General features: G+C 46.6%; 1 protein-coding gene across 1 annotated transcript in view; it reads right to left on the minus strand.

Moving 5' to 3' along the window:
• The window catches only part of LOC102467684 (plexin-A4), a gene marked incomplete at its 5' end in the record, with an annotated part of 128,583 nt that overhangs the window by 102,718 nt on the left and 7,620 nt on the right, over positions 1-18,245 (minus strand). The window contains 4 exons of the mRNA XM_006158849.2: positions 5,624-5,738; positions 8,378-8,477; positions 9,799-9,952; positions 10,674-10,797. Of these exons, the coding sequence (XP_006158911.1) occupies positions 5,624-5,738; positions 8,378-8,477; positions 9,799-9,952; positions 10,674-10,797 (493 nt within the window). The remainder of the gene's footprint in view (positions 1-5,623; positions 5,739-8,377; positions 8,478-9,798; positions 9,953-10,673; positions 10,798-18,245) is intronic.

Below are 18,245 nucleotides of genomic sequence, written 5' to 3' on the forward strand. Positions count from 1 at the left end.
TGTAGTTTTCTTGGTTACTCAGTCCTGCTACTACCATTTCTCAGAAACAAAATATAGAAATCAAAATGACAACCCACCAGAAAATCACCATTAATACTTCCATTAGCAGCCAATGTCTTCTTTTTTGAATTCTGAGGACAATGACCTCCTTTCATTAGCCCAAAATGACTGGGGTCAGTCAATAGTCCACATCCATTTATATATTTATTTTCCTAGCAACACGACCAGGAAGATGTTTCTGTAACAACCATCATAAGGTGATCAACTCTGGCTTGTCCTCAATGTTCACATTCAGAATGGCCTTGATGTTGGATAGAATGCAATCTTCAAGCTTGGACTAGAAGCACATCCTCAGTGCTTCCTTCTTGTACGATAAATAAGCACCCAAGATAAAGAGAAGCCACAGGCCAGCCTGTGGCATGGTGGTTAAGATGGCTGGATCCTACATGGTTGACCACCTGGTTTGAGTTAGACCCGGTGGCTTAAAAAACATGCCAGGTGTGTGTGAGGGTATGCCCCAAGTCTTGAAACAAGGGAGAAGAGGAGGAAAAATTATTGCAGTGGGACCATTCCCCACGGGGAGTACTTTATCCTTTTCCTTCTATTTCTGTCTCTCTTTGGCAAGCACATGTGTCCTCTGGCAAAAATGAACAAACAAAAAGAGGAGTCACAGTGGCAATGTGATGAGGGAGGAGTCTAGGTGACTCCAAGTTACCCTGGAGTCTCTCACTGCCAATCTCACTGCAACGCAGTTCATGTGACATGGAAAGAATTGAAGGGCAGCTGCAGTAGTGAGTCCCTCTCTACATCCCTCAGTTAGCCATATTCCTTTCCAGAGGGCCTTGGCAGCAAATCCTCTCAGAGGCGGTGAGTCCCCAGCAGCCTTCATCAGTGCCAGGCATCACTGGGTGCTGTGCCTCACTTGCAGTCTGGGCCTTTGAAGGCATTGTTCTTCTGCAGAGGTCTCTGCATTGCCCTGGGAACCATGGTGGCCTCTTACTTTATTCCCTCTAGTTCTTTTTTTTCATTTTATTCTGAGCAGCAGATGCAAGCTCCTTTTATACAGATAAAAGAAAGAAACTTGGAACAAGAGGAGCAAACAAGAAAGAAAGAGCAAAAATTTGAAAACCTCCTTTAAGGTAATTAAATGATTAGAGGCCTTTGAAATCCTCCAGATAGCTCAATTGTTTTTGCTTTTATTTTATCCTCAGGCCTCTTCACACATAAAATTCTGCCAGATATATAGTCTGGAAATCTGGAGAAAGGCTGAAATCTTTTTGGACTGCCGTCAAGTTCCTTGCAGGTTTCAGACCCAAACAAGAAGAGGATGTGCCATGGCCCTGACCAGGACGGGTCAATGAGTCCTTCTGCTCCTGTCCCTGTGCCCCAAGATGACGAGATTGTACAGCCTTTTATCAGTGTTTTCACGAAAACAGTGGTTCCGTTGGCTGTCAAACTCACGTGGCTCCTGTTACCTTTAGATCCATCCATTTTGTCTTCATTAAAGAAAAGTAGAGAATGACACATAAACATAAGAGTCACGCTCCTCCGGCATGCCAAGATGTAACTTTCCTCCCTTCTCTTATCTTATAAAGGGAAAATCTAGGTCTGCATCTCTTTTCCTGGTTATTCCTCTTCAACAATCAAACAAAATACAGAGATGAATCTCCAAACAAAAAGTGTTTATTCGAGAATAGACAACAGAGCAGAATTGCAATCCAGGACACACACAAATCAAGGTGGCCTCCGAACAAAGGAAATGTTGGAGTTTCGTTGGGAAAGAGAATGGTCACGTAACTTGTTTTAAAAACAGGGTCATCAGCACTAGTGAAGTGACAGCAGTCTTAGAGACACAACAGGGCATTTGGGCAACTGGACTGGTGACACAATTCACAGAGCAGTGCTTGTGAAACCGAGTGGGGGGGGGCCGCTAATGTATTTTCTAAGGTTCTTGAAATATAAGATCTATTTACATTGTAATGGCCTAGAGCAAAGGGTAAGACTTCAGACTTTGGTTATGATAATAAAACAACATTGACCATGAATAAGGGCTATTTGACTTCTAAAACTCTCACTGAAAGGAAAGATAAGGTTTTCATGTAGGATGGGAACTGCTAGCTGTGAGCAGGCCGAATGGTTCCAGAAACCTGACCCGAAATTTGATTATCTAAGACCTCACCAATCAAGAATGCCCACGAGATAATCATGTCTTTTTGAACCAATCACTGAACTGATCATGCATCTGGGACCTCTGCCCCTAATTTTGCCCTTAAAAATAAATGTGTAGAACACCTCAGGAGACCGGGTCTTTCCAGCATGAGCTTCTCACTCTCCTTGCTTTGCACTTTGCAATAAAGGTGTAATTTCCTTCATCACACCACAGGCCTATGGTTTGGTTTTACAGCGCGTGGGAGAGAGAACTTGATTTGAGTTCGGTAACATTTGTGACCTGAGTGCTTTTCTCCTCTGGCTTCTTGACTCTATTTTAGTTGGGTATGACAGGAAGGACTTGACTTTGCATGATCAATTCAACTTTCAACTTTCATATAATCCAGAGTAGCCTTTTTTTTTTTTTTTTAAAGGTTTTTCTATAGGCTGCATGCACTTGCTGGAGAGAGAGAGAGAGTGAGAGAGAGAGAGAGATCACCCCTGGAGGGGGGTGGCCATGCTGCAATCTCTTCTCTATTCTGCTTTTGGGATTTTGGGCACACATGCACCTGGCATGATTTTCAAACTGCTGAGTTTGAGCCTCAAACTGTGGTCAGCCATGTGGAAATCCAGCACATGCCTAGCATAGTCAGTTTTAATCACAGACAGACCCTGTTGTAGGGGGAGAAGACCCTGCATCTGAGGTTTCTAGTCCCTCCTTGTTTTGCTCTGAAACCTGCAAGGACCTTGATGAGAGTCAAGATGAAGAGGTTCCCAGACTCTCTCCAGCTTTCCAGACTGGTGTATCTGGCAGAGGTTTTATGTGTGGAGAGGCCCAAGAACAAAATGGAAGCTAAAACAGCTGAGTTATCTAGGGAATTTCAAAGGCCCCAAACCACTTAATTATCTTGACTAAGGCTTTTTGTTTAGAGAGAGATTTTGGCTATAGGGTGTACGCACTCACTGGAGAGACAGAAAGAGACACAGAGAGAGAAAGTGAGAAGTCACTTCCCAGAGGGGATGGCCACGCTCCTCTTGGGATTTTTGGCACACATGCACATACGTCCTGCATGAGTTTCAAGTCTCTGGGACTGGGACTCAAACTGTTGACCACGTGGGAGTCCAGTGCCTTAACCACTATGCCACCTGCCAGCCCCAGGCTTTATTTTTTTAATTCATGTTTTTTAATTTAAATTTGATCATTGACTAAGGATTTCACATTTCTGCTCTTTCTTGAGAGCTCCTCTCTCATTGGGATCCTTCTCCCTCCCGACAGCCTTGCCACTCCTTGCCTCTACCTTTAGGTCGGATTGTCCATTCTGCACTTACAGAGCTTATGCCAGCCATCGGTACCTGGTCAAGTGGGATCAGGGCTCAACTTTTCTGAGAGCTAAGCGAAGTTCAGCCTTGTTCCCTCTGTACCAGGGGAGCCCAGTGCAGATGGTGTGGGGTGGGATGTAATCAATCCTCCCTGTCAGTCTCGGAAGGAAGACAGCTTCCCTCCTGCCATAAAGGGTTTAGCAAAAGTTAGGAGTCCTGGTGAAGCACAAGTCTGGGGGGAGGGGGGGAGGGCACTGTGACAGGCCAGCCTTTTAAAAATATCTGTCTGTCTGTCTATATCTATCTATCTATCTATCTATCTATCTCTCTATCTATCTATCTATCTATATTTATTTATTACATGAGTGAGAGAGCAAGCTAGAATTTCCAAAAGGGTCTCAGGCCATGACCTGCCCTCAACCTCAGCCACCCCTGGATCACGGGCACACACATCTGGCATACTCAGGGAGGTCTCTGAGTGTGAACCTAGACCCTTCCCATGTGGCTCAACTTCGCAGAGTTCCCTTTTATACCACTGTACCATCCCCAGCTCCCGTGTGATGGGCCTTTCTGTCCTCTCCATGTCTTACATGTCCCCCCAGCAGGCCCCATGCTTCCCACATCAGGACAGTTCCGTGTTCTGACAGCTGTGAGGCTTGCCACACGGCCATGCCACCTGGGTGGGTGTGTGAAGGGAACTGGAAGGTACATCCCATAGTAGGGAAGGGGTGAAGGTGTCAGATCCTGAGTCCAGTGCTGTCTGAGAGTGCAAGAAACACCGTAGCGTTTGAACAACAAGCTTTTCCAAATTGCTTTTATGGCCACTGTCTTTGAGGTCTTTACCTGCAAACTTGCATTCTAAGAAAGGTAACACCGTAGCAAGGAAACATTTTTACTATGAGGAAGGGTTTTCAAGGAAAAGAATAAAAATTAGGAGGGAATGGGAAGATAACTTTTTTTTTTTTTTTTTTTAGATTTTTGCTGTAGAGTGTGTGTGCTCACTAGAGAGATGGAGAGTGAGAAAGTGAGAAATCACTCCCTAGAGGGGATGGCCATGCTGCAAACTCCTCTCCTCCATTCCTCTCTCAGGATTTTGGGCACATACACACATGCCTGGTGTGAATTTCAAGCTGCTGGGTCTGGGACTCAAGCTGCGGCCGACTATATGGGAATCCAGAGCCTTAACCACTACACCACTTGCTGGCCCTGAAAAGATGACACTCAGTGAGCCTTCAAACTGGGTGGACCATCAGAAGCCCTTGGAGAGCTCATGAAGCCCAGGTTACTGCACCCACCCCTAGAACATCTCCTTTGGCCGGTCCCTGGTGGAGCAGAAGACTACATTTCTCATGAATTCTCAGGTAACATGGATGTTGCTGGTCAGGAAACCACACCTTGAGATCAAGTTTTCTGGCTCACAAACTGACTGTTCTTTCATCCTATTCCTCTCTTCCTTTTACTCAGCATGTTCTCCTTAGTCTTGGCTTTTCTCTCTCTCTCTCTTTTTAAGAGGGATTTTTTTAAAGAGAGATTTTTGCGATAGGACATGTGCACTCATCAGAGAGACAGAAAGAGAAAAATCACCCTCCAGGGGAGATGGCCACATTGCAATCCTGTCTCCTCCATTCTCATCTTGGGATCTTGGGCACACACACACATGTGCCCAGCATGAGGTTTAAGCCATGGGTCAGGGACTCAAACCGTGGTCTGCTACATGGAAATCCAGCAAAATAACCATTATGCCATCTGCTGGTCCTGGTCTCAGCTTTACTCTGTGCACAGTGCTCTGATGGACAGCTGAAGAGCCTGCACATAATCCTGCTATGTACTCACAACTATTTCTAGGACACATACTGCAAACATACCTATTTTCTCTGGAATTGCTCTAGAATTTCCCTGGCACATGGAGAGTCCTCCTATCTAGACTACCCAAAATGCACCATTGGGTGTAACTAAACTGCCAGGGCTGACCCTGAACTCTGACCCCAGTGAAGGTTTGCACTTTTATGATTTCAGTAAGTAGTCTCTGAAGAACCAGGGCTGGGGAGGGAGACCATGGTCCTGTGGGATTTTTCTTTGGTTTCTCCTCTCCCTCCCACCTGTGGGTCCCATCTTACAGTAAGTAGCGCACACTCCTCTCACTGCCAGGACCTACCTCAGGCAACTTCACTCGGCCTTCCTGGAAGGAGCAAGTATTGGGGTCATCGGTGCAGACATGTCGGTATTTACACCAGTGGCAGCGGTATGGGCTCTCCACACAGGATAGGCACCTAGGTGCAAAGAAGGAAAAGGCACAAATCATAGCCACAGGGTGAAGCCAAAGAAGAGGGCCAAAATCTCTAGGGTCTAGCAAGACATTTTTAGTATTAAGACAAACCACCCTCAAAGGTTCAGGAAGAGCAAGTCATAAAAAATTTTATCCCCTTTCTTTCCAATTCCTTAGGAAGCCAATAGTTTCTGGCCCCCTTGCTTCACATATGAAGTTGACAGCACTTTCCCAGGACTGATTCAGCTTCCCCATCTCCACAGGAGAACATCCTGTGGAGTGAGAAGGCCTAGAGCAGAAGAGCTTGTGTAGACAGACCTAAAGAGCTAGAGCAAACAAAAAATCAGGTCATACTTCAAACTGACTCTGGGTCTCAGCTGGCAAAGACCTTCATGGAGCTACCTTTGTGGAGGAAGCTGCTATGGCAGCCCCTCCATAATTGATAATTTTACCTTTGCTCTGTACCCCTGAGAAACAGAGGCCACTTGGTAAGAACTCCTTATTGCTTATATCTAATACAGCTCCCTTCTTCCAAAAACTCATGGGCTTACCATATGGGCTAAGCCTTTCATGGTATCCAGGTGCACTTGGGGCTTTGACCAGGAAAAGGCCACTGCTTTCCCTCCATCTGGTGTACCATTTCCCTCCCATCCCCTTGCTACTCCTTGACCAAGGTGGGGAGTCAGTCACCATGGGCCCTTCTCTCATGAGTCCCTTTGCTGATGTCTCTGGGAGAAGACTGGCGTTCCTGTATTACATCTCATTATTATCTGTCCTGCTCTTCTGTTAGTCCACCAGGCTAGAAACTCCCGACGGACAGAGATGGAGTCTTTGAGTTTTACTAATCATCACTCCTCTGTATCTAATGAGTAACACATTGCTTTGCACATTGTACGTGTTTAAAATAATTTTATGGATTGATGTCTTTGCACGTTATTTCATCTACCTACTCTGCTTTCCTAGAGAGGCAGAAGGGAAGAGAGTGATTAAGCTACCAAAAACCACAGGCATTTCCATGACAAGTGGAAAGAGCATCCCAAAGTTGAAGCAACTCATTATGACTGGGAGGGCTGGATGCCTCCCGATTTGAGGCCTCAAAGAAAGTTATGCTCTAGACTTTCAGCTGCCATACCAGATCCATAGACCCTAAAATTCCACCAGCCAGAGCCCAACAATGTCTTTGGTCATGTCAGGTACCTATCCTGAATGCTGAGGTAAAAAGAATAGCATATTAATGCAAGCAATGCTTTATGAAGTCAGGTCCTGTGGTTTTCAAACTATGTTCCATGCAGCCCTGAGCCTTCCATGGAGCTCCTTCGCATGTGAAGAGTTGTGTGTAGTTCCCAGAAGGGAGGGGGTCTGGCCCTCCTCAGCCTTTGACCAGAACAGTTCCTACTTTCATCTAATTTTCTTCTTCTTCTTTTTTTTTTTAGAGAGAGGTTTTTGCTATAGGGCACGTGCGCTTGCCAGAAAGACAGAGAAACAGAGACAGAAAGTGAGAAATCACCCCCCAGGGGGTATGGCCATGCCGCAATCCCTTCTCCTCCCTTCTCCTCTCGGGATCTTGGGCACGCACACATACATGCCCAGTGTGAGTTAAACAACCGGATCCAGGACTTGAACCGCGGTCGACTACATGGGACTCCAGCAACATAGCCATTGAGCTAACTGCTGGCCCAACTTTCATCTATTTTGTAGGTTTTATTTCCACACCTAATTTCAGTTGTGGAAAGGGTTCTGTTGGGGAAAAATGACTTGTACATTCATTTCTGGTCCAATTCCATCATTAATAGAACAAATAATAATAATAATAAAACCATGAACAGTGCCTAAGCAATGGGCCAGGGATCATTCTCAACATTGTCCTTATTTTGCTCTTTGAACCCACAGCCATCCTGTGGGCCAGGCAGGGTGGATATGCTGGAGCAGCCACAACAATGACCCAGGCAATGGCTGCTCTGATGGGACATGTCCTGCTATGTCAGTTGTCTAATTTGTATGATAGTCCTGGAAGGAGCACTACTATTTCTCCATTTATACAGGACACCAAGGCACAGAAAGATTAGGTTTCCAAAGCCTTCTTCTGACCTCCCAGCCCATCACTGGAAGGTGGATGCTTCCATCAAACAAAGCCAGAACCAGAGCCAGGCTTTTTGACCTCCTGACCATCCTATATTTTTCTGCCCACCTCTGAGCCTCACCAGTCTGTGTCAGTCTGCAGGAGCCCATGCATGCTAAGCATTCAGGAGAGTTGTGGGACCACCTGCCCTCTCCGAGCTCACATGGGGCCTCTCTCCTCCTTTGCCTCCTCTGCCTCCTCCTCTGACCACGATGCGAGCTGCTCTGCTATTCAGGTGAGATGTACCACCCACCAACAGATGGTGGAAACTAAATCAGGCCAGAGAAGATGCACGGTGAGGGATTTGGGGAGCCCCAACCATAGCTTCTCATTCTGTTTCTTCTATTCTCTTTCCATTAACACTGTGAGTACCAGAAGAGAGGAGGCTATCTCCTTCTGGGGCAAGGGAGGCCTCTTTGGAGCCTTTACATGGTGACTCCTTGGGAACAGTCATGGGGTCTTCTCAGCTCTGTGTGAATCTTAAGCCCAGAAACAGGGAGCTGGATGAGGCTAGAGATACTTACGAATTGTGGACACTGCAGTTATAGAAGACGAAGCTGGTGCTGGCAAAGGTCATGCCTGTCTCCTTAGACTTGAGCTGCAGCTGTACGACATGGTGGTCCCCTGCAAGGCAGAGCCATCTAAGAGGTCAGTAGCAGGGCCAAGGCCCCAAGCCCAGGGTCCCATTGACCATAATACACCCTCACAGAGGGAGCCTGCTCCCATGGGATGCTGTCAACCCTAACAGGACTCTGACTCAGTGGAGCCTAGTCCAAAGACAACTCCAAGAGCAGCTACAGAGGGTGGTCCTAGTCTATCCCACTTCCACACAGTGTCATATACTGTTACTCATTCCTCAGTTGCTCACCTCCCCCTTGTATGCACACGCGCACGTACACACACACACACACACACACACACACACACACACTGCAAAGTATTCAGACATATACTCCCATGCATTGATGTCCTTGACAAAATCACAGAATTAGAAATACGTACTGATAAGCAATCAGGGAGAAACAGACATGTGGATTCCTAGTCATGCCGCCACAAACTACAAGAGGCATTTTGCATGTATGTGAACACGTGTTCACCCATGAGCTCATTTGCTGCCTCTATAAAGACAGACCCTGTTCTGACACTCCTTCCCCTGGTGATTCCAAAGCTCTTCCCGGGTGAGAGACCCTGGAATCTCAGCTGGCGCCAGAGAGGAACTGAAGCCCATGTTTAATTCACAGTCCTGACCCCAGGCCTCCATTTCCAGTCTTATTCTCTGCTTTCCTGGAGAGCCTCATTAATCAATCAGCTCCAAACAAATGTGACAAGCCCAAATGGGAGGGACAACATGGCATCAATCTGTTCAGGCTGAGCCTGTCCCTTGCCAATGGTGAGCCTTGGTCCACTCACGTGCTTCCCAGTACAGCTGGCCACCAACAAGAGGCAGCTCTGAGGAGACAGGGAGTGGGGAGGCTGGGGAGGCAGTGGTCCAGGATCAGAGGCAGTGGTCCAGGGTCCCTCCGTGTGAGCAGAGGGATACAGAGCCAGATGACCCCATCCTCCCACCCCTGCTCCTGGCCAGCTTCCCTCTACTGCCCCTCCAGACCAGTCCAAGTGGGCTGAGCTCAACAGCATGCTCTGCTGCTAGCCTTACCCTGCTAGCCTTACCCTCTACCCACCCTCTCTGCAGCTCTCACGCCTAGGATAAGATTGACTCTCGGGTGCTAATCTGAGGCTGAAATAGGAGAGCTGTTTAACTGTCAATTCCAAGGGTGGTGAAGGGCTGTTTCACTTCCCTTTTTCTGTAACATACCCTCCAACCAATACCCTTCCTCTGGCCTGCTCTGCCTACAGCCTCACTCAGTTTCCCCAATTTGTCATGAGTTCTCTCTTCCAGGCAGGAGGAAGAATGTGCCATGCAGCTTTGCCTCCTGGAACCACTCACCATTCTCTGTGATTATCCGGGGCACCTCCGTGGCTGCGGGGGAGAAGCACTGGATCTGATTGCCCACCACCAGCCCATCCATCTCTGACAGGTCCTCAAAGGTACAGTTGACACCAGCCGACAGCTCTGGGACATTGTAGGTCTCCAGGACCAGCTGGAACAGCCAGGCAGGAAAGAGAAGGAGGAGGGAAAGGGGGAAGGGAAAGGCATAGGATAAAGGAAGGGAGAGCCAGAAAGATCACAGGAAAAGAAAGGAGATAGACAAACGAGGCCATGTCCACATAGAGAAGAAGAAGCAGGTTATTAGGAGAGCAGTGTAGGAGAGAAGGTGGCAGATGTAAAGAAACAGAGACAAAAGAAACCTTATCAGATGCTAAATGAACTTGGCCCCAGGATGTGGGGGTGTTAGTGGTTGTGTGCAGTGAGAGGACACTGGCCAGAACCAAAGTAGTGCTGAGCCAGAAGTTCTTCCATGATCTCAATTTGGGAAAAATGGCACCACCACCCATCCAAAGCTCTCTGTTAGAACTTGGAGGCTGTCTTTATTCCTTTCTCTCTCTTCACATACACCCTTTCCATTTTATAGATGAAGAAGTCGTTCTCAACACCCTTTGTCACTCTTCTGATCATTTTTCACATGACAATTTTCCTCGTTTTTCTCATTTTAAGTAGAACCTCTTCCCTAATACTCCCGCTAACATCCTCTTCCTGCAACTTCAATGGACACTGAGTCACGCCCATCCCTTTACAACTCTAGAGCTGCTTTCGCTAGCCACACCCAGCCCAGTCCTCCTGAGGGACCTTGAGCTCAGGTGCTTTTTGGCAAGAAGGGGGTTCTCCCCTGTAGCCCTGGACCCCAACCCCACAACCCTTACCGGCACATTGTACTGAAAGACGGAGATGTTGTTGGGATGGACTGTGAGCCGGACACACTGCTTCATCTCTGAGGCAAACCTGCGGGGCTCCCTGGACCGCTCACACCGTTCCTTCCGGGTGCACCTGGGGAGGACATGCCAGTGAGTCGCTCAGGAGATAGCTACTTTGTCCAGCAAGGACATTGAGATCAGGTATTTCCAGTAGCTCCCAGGACATGCTCAAACTCAATAAGCCCAGAACAGACTTTTTTCTTCCCTTCCTCAAGACTAGTCCTCCTCTGCCATGCCCCTATTTGAAAAAGATGGTAATTCCAATTGACTATCATCTTAAACTCTCCTTATCCCCTCAAGGCTCATATAAAGAGGTGCACAGTCTTGTCTACTTCTCCACTTACCCTTGGCCCTTTCCATTCTCCTTCCCTTCCTAGGCAAACAGAATCATTCTTTCCATATGCAATAAATGTAATAACTTTTCCCGATTTCTTTGCCTTTATACGTGCTAGTTCTCTCTAGACTTTTCTCTTTTCATTTTCCACCCTGTCCACTTCCTACTTATCCTTCCAGATGCAGTTCAATCATCCAGCACCAGGTACCACTTCTGCCCCGACCACAAGCAAAATGAAGAGCTTCCTCCTACGTGGAGCCATAGAACTTTGCAGTTTCCTACAGTCTAGAATGTCTTAGATTTTGTGGCAATTGTTGGGCTAAAGGCAGCTCTCTCCTATTAAGTGTGAGCTGCTCAAAAGAAGAACCTATTTCTGACTTATTAGGAATCCCTTATACATCTTATGTCATAGCAGACAGGAGATAAATGTAGGTAAATGGGAGGGAGGAGAGGGAAGAAGAAAGGAGCAGAGTGTAGTAGCTGTGCAATGATACCCTACGGCATAGGGCTGCTGTGTAGTACCAAGTGCACTGTGTCACAGGCAGACCATATCCAGTGTGACCTGGGACCGTACAGTCTCAATGATGAGGACTGGTGAAAGATATCCTTGGGTCTCACCCAAATTCATCCTTCACATGACCCTACTGCATGGAGGCATCTGAGTTTTGCAGAATAGTATTTAATCCAAGTCAGATAAACTTTGTGACCAGGGAGCTTCACTGAGTGCCCATGGTTTGTAAATTCTAGCCTATTGATTTGCTGTGGGCTGAAGGTAAGCAGGGTCCCCCTAGGAGAGATAAGTTGAGATAAGATAGGGGACCAGCAGGTGGCATAGTGGTTATGGTGCTGGACCCCCACATGACCAATCATGGCTCAAGTCCTGGACCTGGTGGCCTAAAATTCATGCTAGGTATATATGTGTGCATTCCAAAAATCCCAAGAGGAGAACGGAGGAAAAGGGATTGTGGCATGGCCATCCTTCCTAGGGGATGATTTCTCACTTTCTTTCTCTCTCTGTCTCTCTCTGTGTCTCCAGCAAACACACCCACCCTGTAGCAAAATCTCTCTAAAATATAAAAACAGAAGAGCGATAAGATGCGATGAGTGAAAAAACATTCCCGAGATGCCGGCCTCTTTCAGTTAAAAAGAAAAGATTTCACAGAGGAAGTCAGAAGCTATTGCAAGACAGGAGGAAGTCCTGGGTAAGGAGTACAACGGGAAACAGAATGCACAGGGATGGGGAACCCATATAGGGAGGAGATTTGGGAACTGAACATTTCTCTCAAGAAGCAGTGGTTAAGGTACCAGCAGTTAGCGTAATGGCTATGTCGCTGGACTCCCATTAGTTGACCGTGGTTCGCGTCTGGCTCAAAAAACATGCCAGGTTTGTGTGTGTGTGTCCCAAACCCTAACAGGTTGAAGAAATAGAGAAGAAAAAATGGCAGCATGACCAGGCCCCATTCTCTCTCTCTCTTCATCTCTGTCTCTCTCTAGTGAGCACACATACCCTTTGGCAATAAAAAAATAGGGGAGGGCAAGAAGGTGAGGGGAAGGAGGTATCTAAACACTCTGCACTGCTCTTGGGGTAACTCCTAAGTTCAAGGAAAGCTGCAGGAGTCTCCCTTCCAGTCACGAGGGAAGTCACCTGCAGCCATAGCCGGGGACAGGGGACAGTCTAACAGTGGAGCATCTGAGAAGAGAATTTAGCAAAGGAAAACTCCCTAAAGACAATAGACTAAAGCTGCCCCTCTAAGAATGAGGAAGAAAGGGAAGAAACACAAAAAAGAGGACCTTAGAGTAAATTGGATGTATCATGCCAAAGCGAAAACAGTCCTGAAAAATATAGTCATGGCTACTAGCTATTGAGTGCTTAGTGGCCCCTGTGCTAAGGGATTTACATTCTGTCATTTAGTGTCACTACAATGTTATGGCAATAACACTACCATTTTAAACCACACATTATGGGTCAGGAAACTGTAGAAGAGGGTGGGCGAGTCACTGGCACAAGGTCATCTGCTTATCACAAGGGGAGTAAGGATTTGAACACGGATGAATTCTAGAGCCTGTGCTCTCCACCCTTGTCATCTATGTCACTGAAGCTTCTAGACTGAGAAGGGAGGGGCAGATTCTCTTGCGGTAGACTAAACCCATTTTCTTTCCCATCCCCTTGGGGTAACTGAAACAAGTCCTATCAATCTTTCTTTCTAGCCCAATCACAAGTTTTGCCTTCCACTGGGAAGCACTTTGTGGTTGTAACTTGTTGGACCAAGATGAATTCTCCACCCCTGGAATGAAAGGTCAGATGCGTCTGTCATCCCGAGGCACTCCCTAGCTGCTCCAGCAGACCCATGGCAACAAGAGCGTCTGCCTAGAAGTCTTAGAAGTTAATTTGCCAGGCCAGCTCCTCTGCGAGGACTCCATTACCTTCAGCCATTAAGCTAATGTTATGGACTTTTCCAGAGTGTGTGCACTGACATGGCTATTAATAGTGTTATTACCCCCATTAACGGCAGACCCAGAGAGCTGGTAGGAGCTTAAATTATTCACCGACTCCCCAACTTTGAAGTTCCTGTTTTCAAGAGCAATCTAAAATATAAAAACAGAAGAGCGATAAGATGCGATGAGTGAAAAAACATTCCCGAGATGCCGGCCTCTTTCAGTTAAAAAGAAAAGATTTCACAGAGGAAGTCAGAAGCTATTGCAAGACAGGAGGAAGTCCTGGGTAAGGAGTACAACGGGAAACAGAATGCACAGGGATGGGGAACCCATATAGGGAGGAGATTTGGGAACTGAACATTTCTCTCAAGAAGCAGTGGTTAAGGTACCAGCAGTTAGCGTAATGGCTATGTCGCTGGACTCCCATTAGTTGACCGTGGTTCGCGTTCCGGCTCAAAAAACATGCCAGGTTTGTGTGTGTGTGTCCCAAACCCTAACAGGTTGAAGAAATAGAGAAGAAAAAATGGCAGCATGACCAGGCCCCATTCTCTCTCTCTCTTCATCTCTGTCTCTCTCTAGTGAGCACACATACCCTTTGGCAATAAAAAAATAGGGGAGGGCAAGAAGGTGAGGGGAAAGAGGTATCTAAACACTCTGCACTGCTCTTGGGGTAACTCCTAAGTTCAAGGAAAGCTGCAGGAGTCTCCCTTCCAGTCACGAGGGAAGTCACCTGCAGCCATAGCAGGGGACAGTCTAACAGTGGAGCATCTGAGAAGAGAATTTAGCAAAGGAAAACTCACTCAAGACAATAGACTAAAGCTGCCCCTCTAAGAATGAGGAAGAAAGGGAAGAAACACAAAAAAGAGGACCTTAGAGTAAATTGGATGTATCATGCCAAAGCGAAAACAGTCCTGAAAAATATAGTCATGGCTACTAGCTATTGAGTGCTTAGTGGCCCCTGTGCTAAGGGATTTACATTCTGTCATTTAGTGTCACTACAATGTTATGGCAATAACACTACCATTTTAAACCACACATTATGGGTCAGGAAACTGTAGAAGAGGGTGGGCGAGTCACTGGCACAAGGTCATCTGCTTATCACAAGGGGAGTAAGGATTTGAACACGGATGAATTCTAGAGCCTGTGCTCTCCACCCTTGTCATCTATGTCACTGAAGCTTCTAGACTGAGAAGGGAGGGGCAGATTCTCTTGCGGTAGACTAAACCCATTTTCTTTCCCATCCCCTTGGGGTAACTGAAACAAGTCCTATCAATCTTTCTTTCTAGCCCAATCACAAGTTTTGCCTTCCACTGGGAAGCACTTTGTGGTTGTAACTTGTTGGACCAAGATGAATTCTCCACCCCTGGAATGAAAGGTCAGATGCGTCTGTCATCCCGAGGCACTCCCTAGCTGCTCCAGCAGACCCATGGCAACAAGAGCGTCTGCCTAGAAGTCTTAGAAGTTAATTTGCCAGGCCAGCTCCTCTGCGAGGACTCCATTACCTTCAGCCATTAAGCTAATGTTATGGACTTTTCCAGAGTGTGTGCACTGACATGGCTATTAATAGTGTTATTACCCCCATTAACGGCAGACCCAGAGAGCTGGTAGGAGCTTAAATTATTCACCGACTCCCCAACTTTGAAGTTCCTGTTTTCAAGAGCAATCAGTAGGTCTGAAAAATGTCTTTGATTAAATTATGAGGAAAGGAAAATGGAGTGGCTTCTAGGCCAAACATCACCTGGAGATACCGAACAGAGTTTCAGATGGAAAAGAGAGGACACCATTTCTCCTTCAGGGGGTGACAAAGGCATTTGGTTGGGGGGTTTTAGGTCAAGTCCTAAGTGCATTGTTCACTGCTTCTAAAACACATGTGGTTGCCTCTCGTCACTACTTTAAAGAACCCTGAACTAATTGCTAATTTCCTTCCCTCAAATTTAGGTTTTAGCAGAGAGGCCATCTATAGTTTACAGTTTTAAACATCCCATCTAACTGTTATCCTGAGCAAATTAACCCCTTGGTGCCTCAGTTTTTTCTTCTATAAAATGGGGACAAAATAGTACCCACTTAATGAACCACTTTGAGAATTAAATGAGACGATGCGAGTTGAGCATTTAGAATAACATACAGAAAGCCTTCAGTAAATGGTAGCTAGTGTTATTATCCCATCTCTTCTCTGATTTGCTCATTAGACGCCTTCAAAGCCTAGCTGATGCAGAAGCATAGATCTTCTTGCAGACGGGGCCCATGGGGCAAATCAAAGACAAAAGAAAAAAGGTTTGCTGTAGTTTTTCTCTTAATAAAGGAGGGGGCAACCCAGAGGCCAGGAGGGAGAAGAGAGGGAAAGTCTGGTCTGGGTTGTAGCTCTGCTTTCTTAATAGCTGTCAAAGGGTGTTGAGAACTCAGCTTTCTTACTGGAAAGTCAAGTTTAAAGTCAGAGCCAGGGATGTTTTGACATTTCCACTATCCTTCAGGGCCCAAGAGGGTAGAGGCTGCAAATGTCCAAAAGCACAGACAATTGACCTTAAATGTGATGGGATAATGGAGGGGAAGAATGAGTTTTTTCTGATTTCTTATGGGGTCTGTCAAGGTAATGGCCTTCTGCTTTTCCAGGACTGTGGTTTCCCATTAGCCTGAGCAAGAGCTAGGAAAAGTGCAAAGTGTTAATAATGCATGAGTCCTAGAAGTGGTGGGATGTGGCATAGATGTTTCCTTCCAAGAGACTCCTGGTACTTCCTAAAACATGTCCCTCAACTCCACTGTAGGACACCCTTGAAGTGGAAGGCAGATCCTGCTTCATCTGTTTCCTGGGTAGGAAAACTGGAGCTCGTGTGGACTCAGAAAGTGTATACTGTGTCACTTTGAGCGTTCAACATTCTTCTCTACCACCACCACCATTACCTCTGCCCCAAACACAGACTTATAGGAGGCCAGCAGACTGCAGGCTTCGAGGAGACATGCCAGGCCCTCAGAGCCAGTCTGCCTCTTTTTTCCCTTCATCATTCCCTTTCTCTGCAGCTCAGCCACTCCAGCCCCAGATCAGAGGTGCTAGAAGCCCTTGTGAGGAAGGCCTGGGCCCCTGGAAGGGGTTATTATTCAAGTCAGTGGGTCCAATGAGATTATCCTCTCTAATGAAGCAGCTACCTCTGCCCTCCCCTAAGCCTGAACTTTCACTGTTGGAGAATTCCCAGCCAAGTGGAAAATTAGAAGGGAGCAGAATGGAGAAAGGATGGGGGTGCAGGAGAAGAGGGAGGGAGGTGGTGATTAAGTTCTCTAGAAATTCATTCCTAAATACAGTGATGGAATATTAACTCCCAGTACTGCTGGCCAGGCAAACAAATTTCAGTTTGGAAATAGTGCTGTGAGCCTGGCCTGGGCCATGCTCTAAGTTGGGTTTCACTGGAGCTCCGTCTTCCAGGCCCTCTAGCATGGATCCACGGGGCTTGGTATCAGAACTTGCTCCTGACTTCTCCCCACAGATTTCCCCTAGTCCTTAATGTGTCCCAGTAGCCACGACCCATGCTTACTTACTTTGGGAAGTCTGTGCTGAGAACATGAGATTGAAAAAGAAAGGGAGGGGAGGAGGGGGCCTCCTCCGGTGGGCATGATTGAAAAGTGCAGAGGAGGGACCAGCAGTTAGTGTAATGGCTATGTCGCTGGACTCCCATGTAGTTGACCGCGATTTGCGTCCTGGACCCGGTGGCTTAAAACTCACACCGGGCGTGTGTGCGTGCATGCTCAAGATCCCAAGAGGAGAATGGAAGAGAAGGGATTGCGGCGTGGCCATCCTCCCTGGGGGATGATTTCTTGTTTTCTGTCTCTCTCTGTCATTCTGGCAAGTGCATGCACCCTATTGCAAAAATCTCTCAAAAAAAAAAAAAAAAAAAAAAAAAAAAAAAAAAAAAAAAAAAAAAAAAAAAAAATAATGGCTATGTCGCTGGACTCCCATGTAGTTGACCGCGATTTGCGTCCTGGACCCGGTGGCTTAAAACTCACACCGGGCGTGTGTGCGTGCATGCTCAAGATCCCAAGAGGAGAATGGAAGAGAAGGGATTGCGGCGTGGCCATCCTCCCTGGGGGATGATTTCTTGTTTTCTGTCTCTCTCTGTCATTCTGGCAAGTGCATGCACCCTATTAGAAGAACACAAAAAAAAAAAAAAAAAAAAAAAAAAAAAAAAAAAAAAGAGAAAAAAAAGAAAAGAAAAGAAAGAAAAGAAAAGAAAAGAAAAGTGCAGAAGATTTAGCCCACTTAGCTAGGAGGTCATAGGAGGCTTTGTGGTCATTGTCATCATATCTGGGGACCCTAATAAGGAGAGAGACTGTGTTTTCTAATATTGTTATCCTTGCTTTCTTCCAAATCCCCACAGTAATGGAAGCCTAAGTATTTGAGTGAAACAACCTTAATGAACCTTGGGGTAAACCCCAAGAAAGGAAGGCTGAAGCCATGCTATAATTTTCCTTCTGCCTCCTCCTGGAAACTGAGTCTGTCACCTTTTATCACCTCTAAACATCCAAAGTCAGCCTGACCAGAACCTGGTGCTGGAGTGAGCCATGTCTCCTACTGGAGGAGGGTCCAGGACCAACTGGAATCAGCAGGTGCAGAGGTCAAATGGAGGCCCAAGAACCTTTCTGGGCTTATGCTGCAACAAAATAATCCTGTCTCACCACCACCAGCTCACTGTCTTGCTCTGCTCTGGGTCTTTGGTCAAACTTCAAACAAAGAATCCCTTGAACACAAATCTTAGGTAGTGGGT

This window comes from Tupaia chinensis, unplaced genomic scaffold, assembly GCF_000334495.1.
Source record: "Tupaia chinensis unplaced genomic scaffold, TupChi_1.0 Scaffold000610_1, whole genome shotgun sequence".
Lineage (NCBI taxonomy): Eukaryota > Metazoa > Chordata > Mammalia > Scandentia > Tupaiidae > Tupaia > Tupaia belangeri.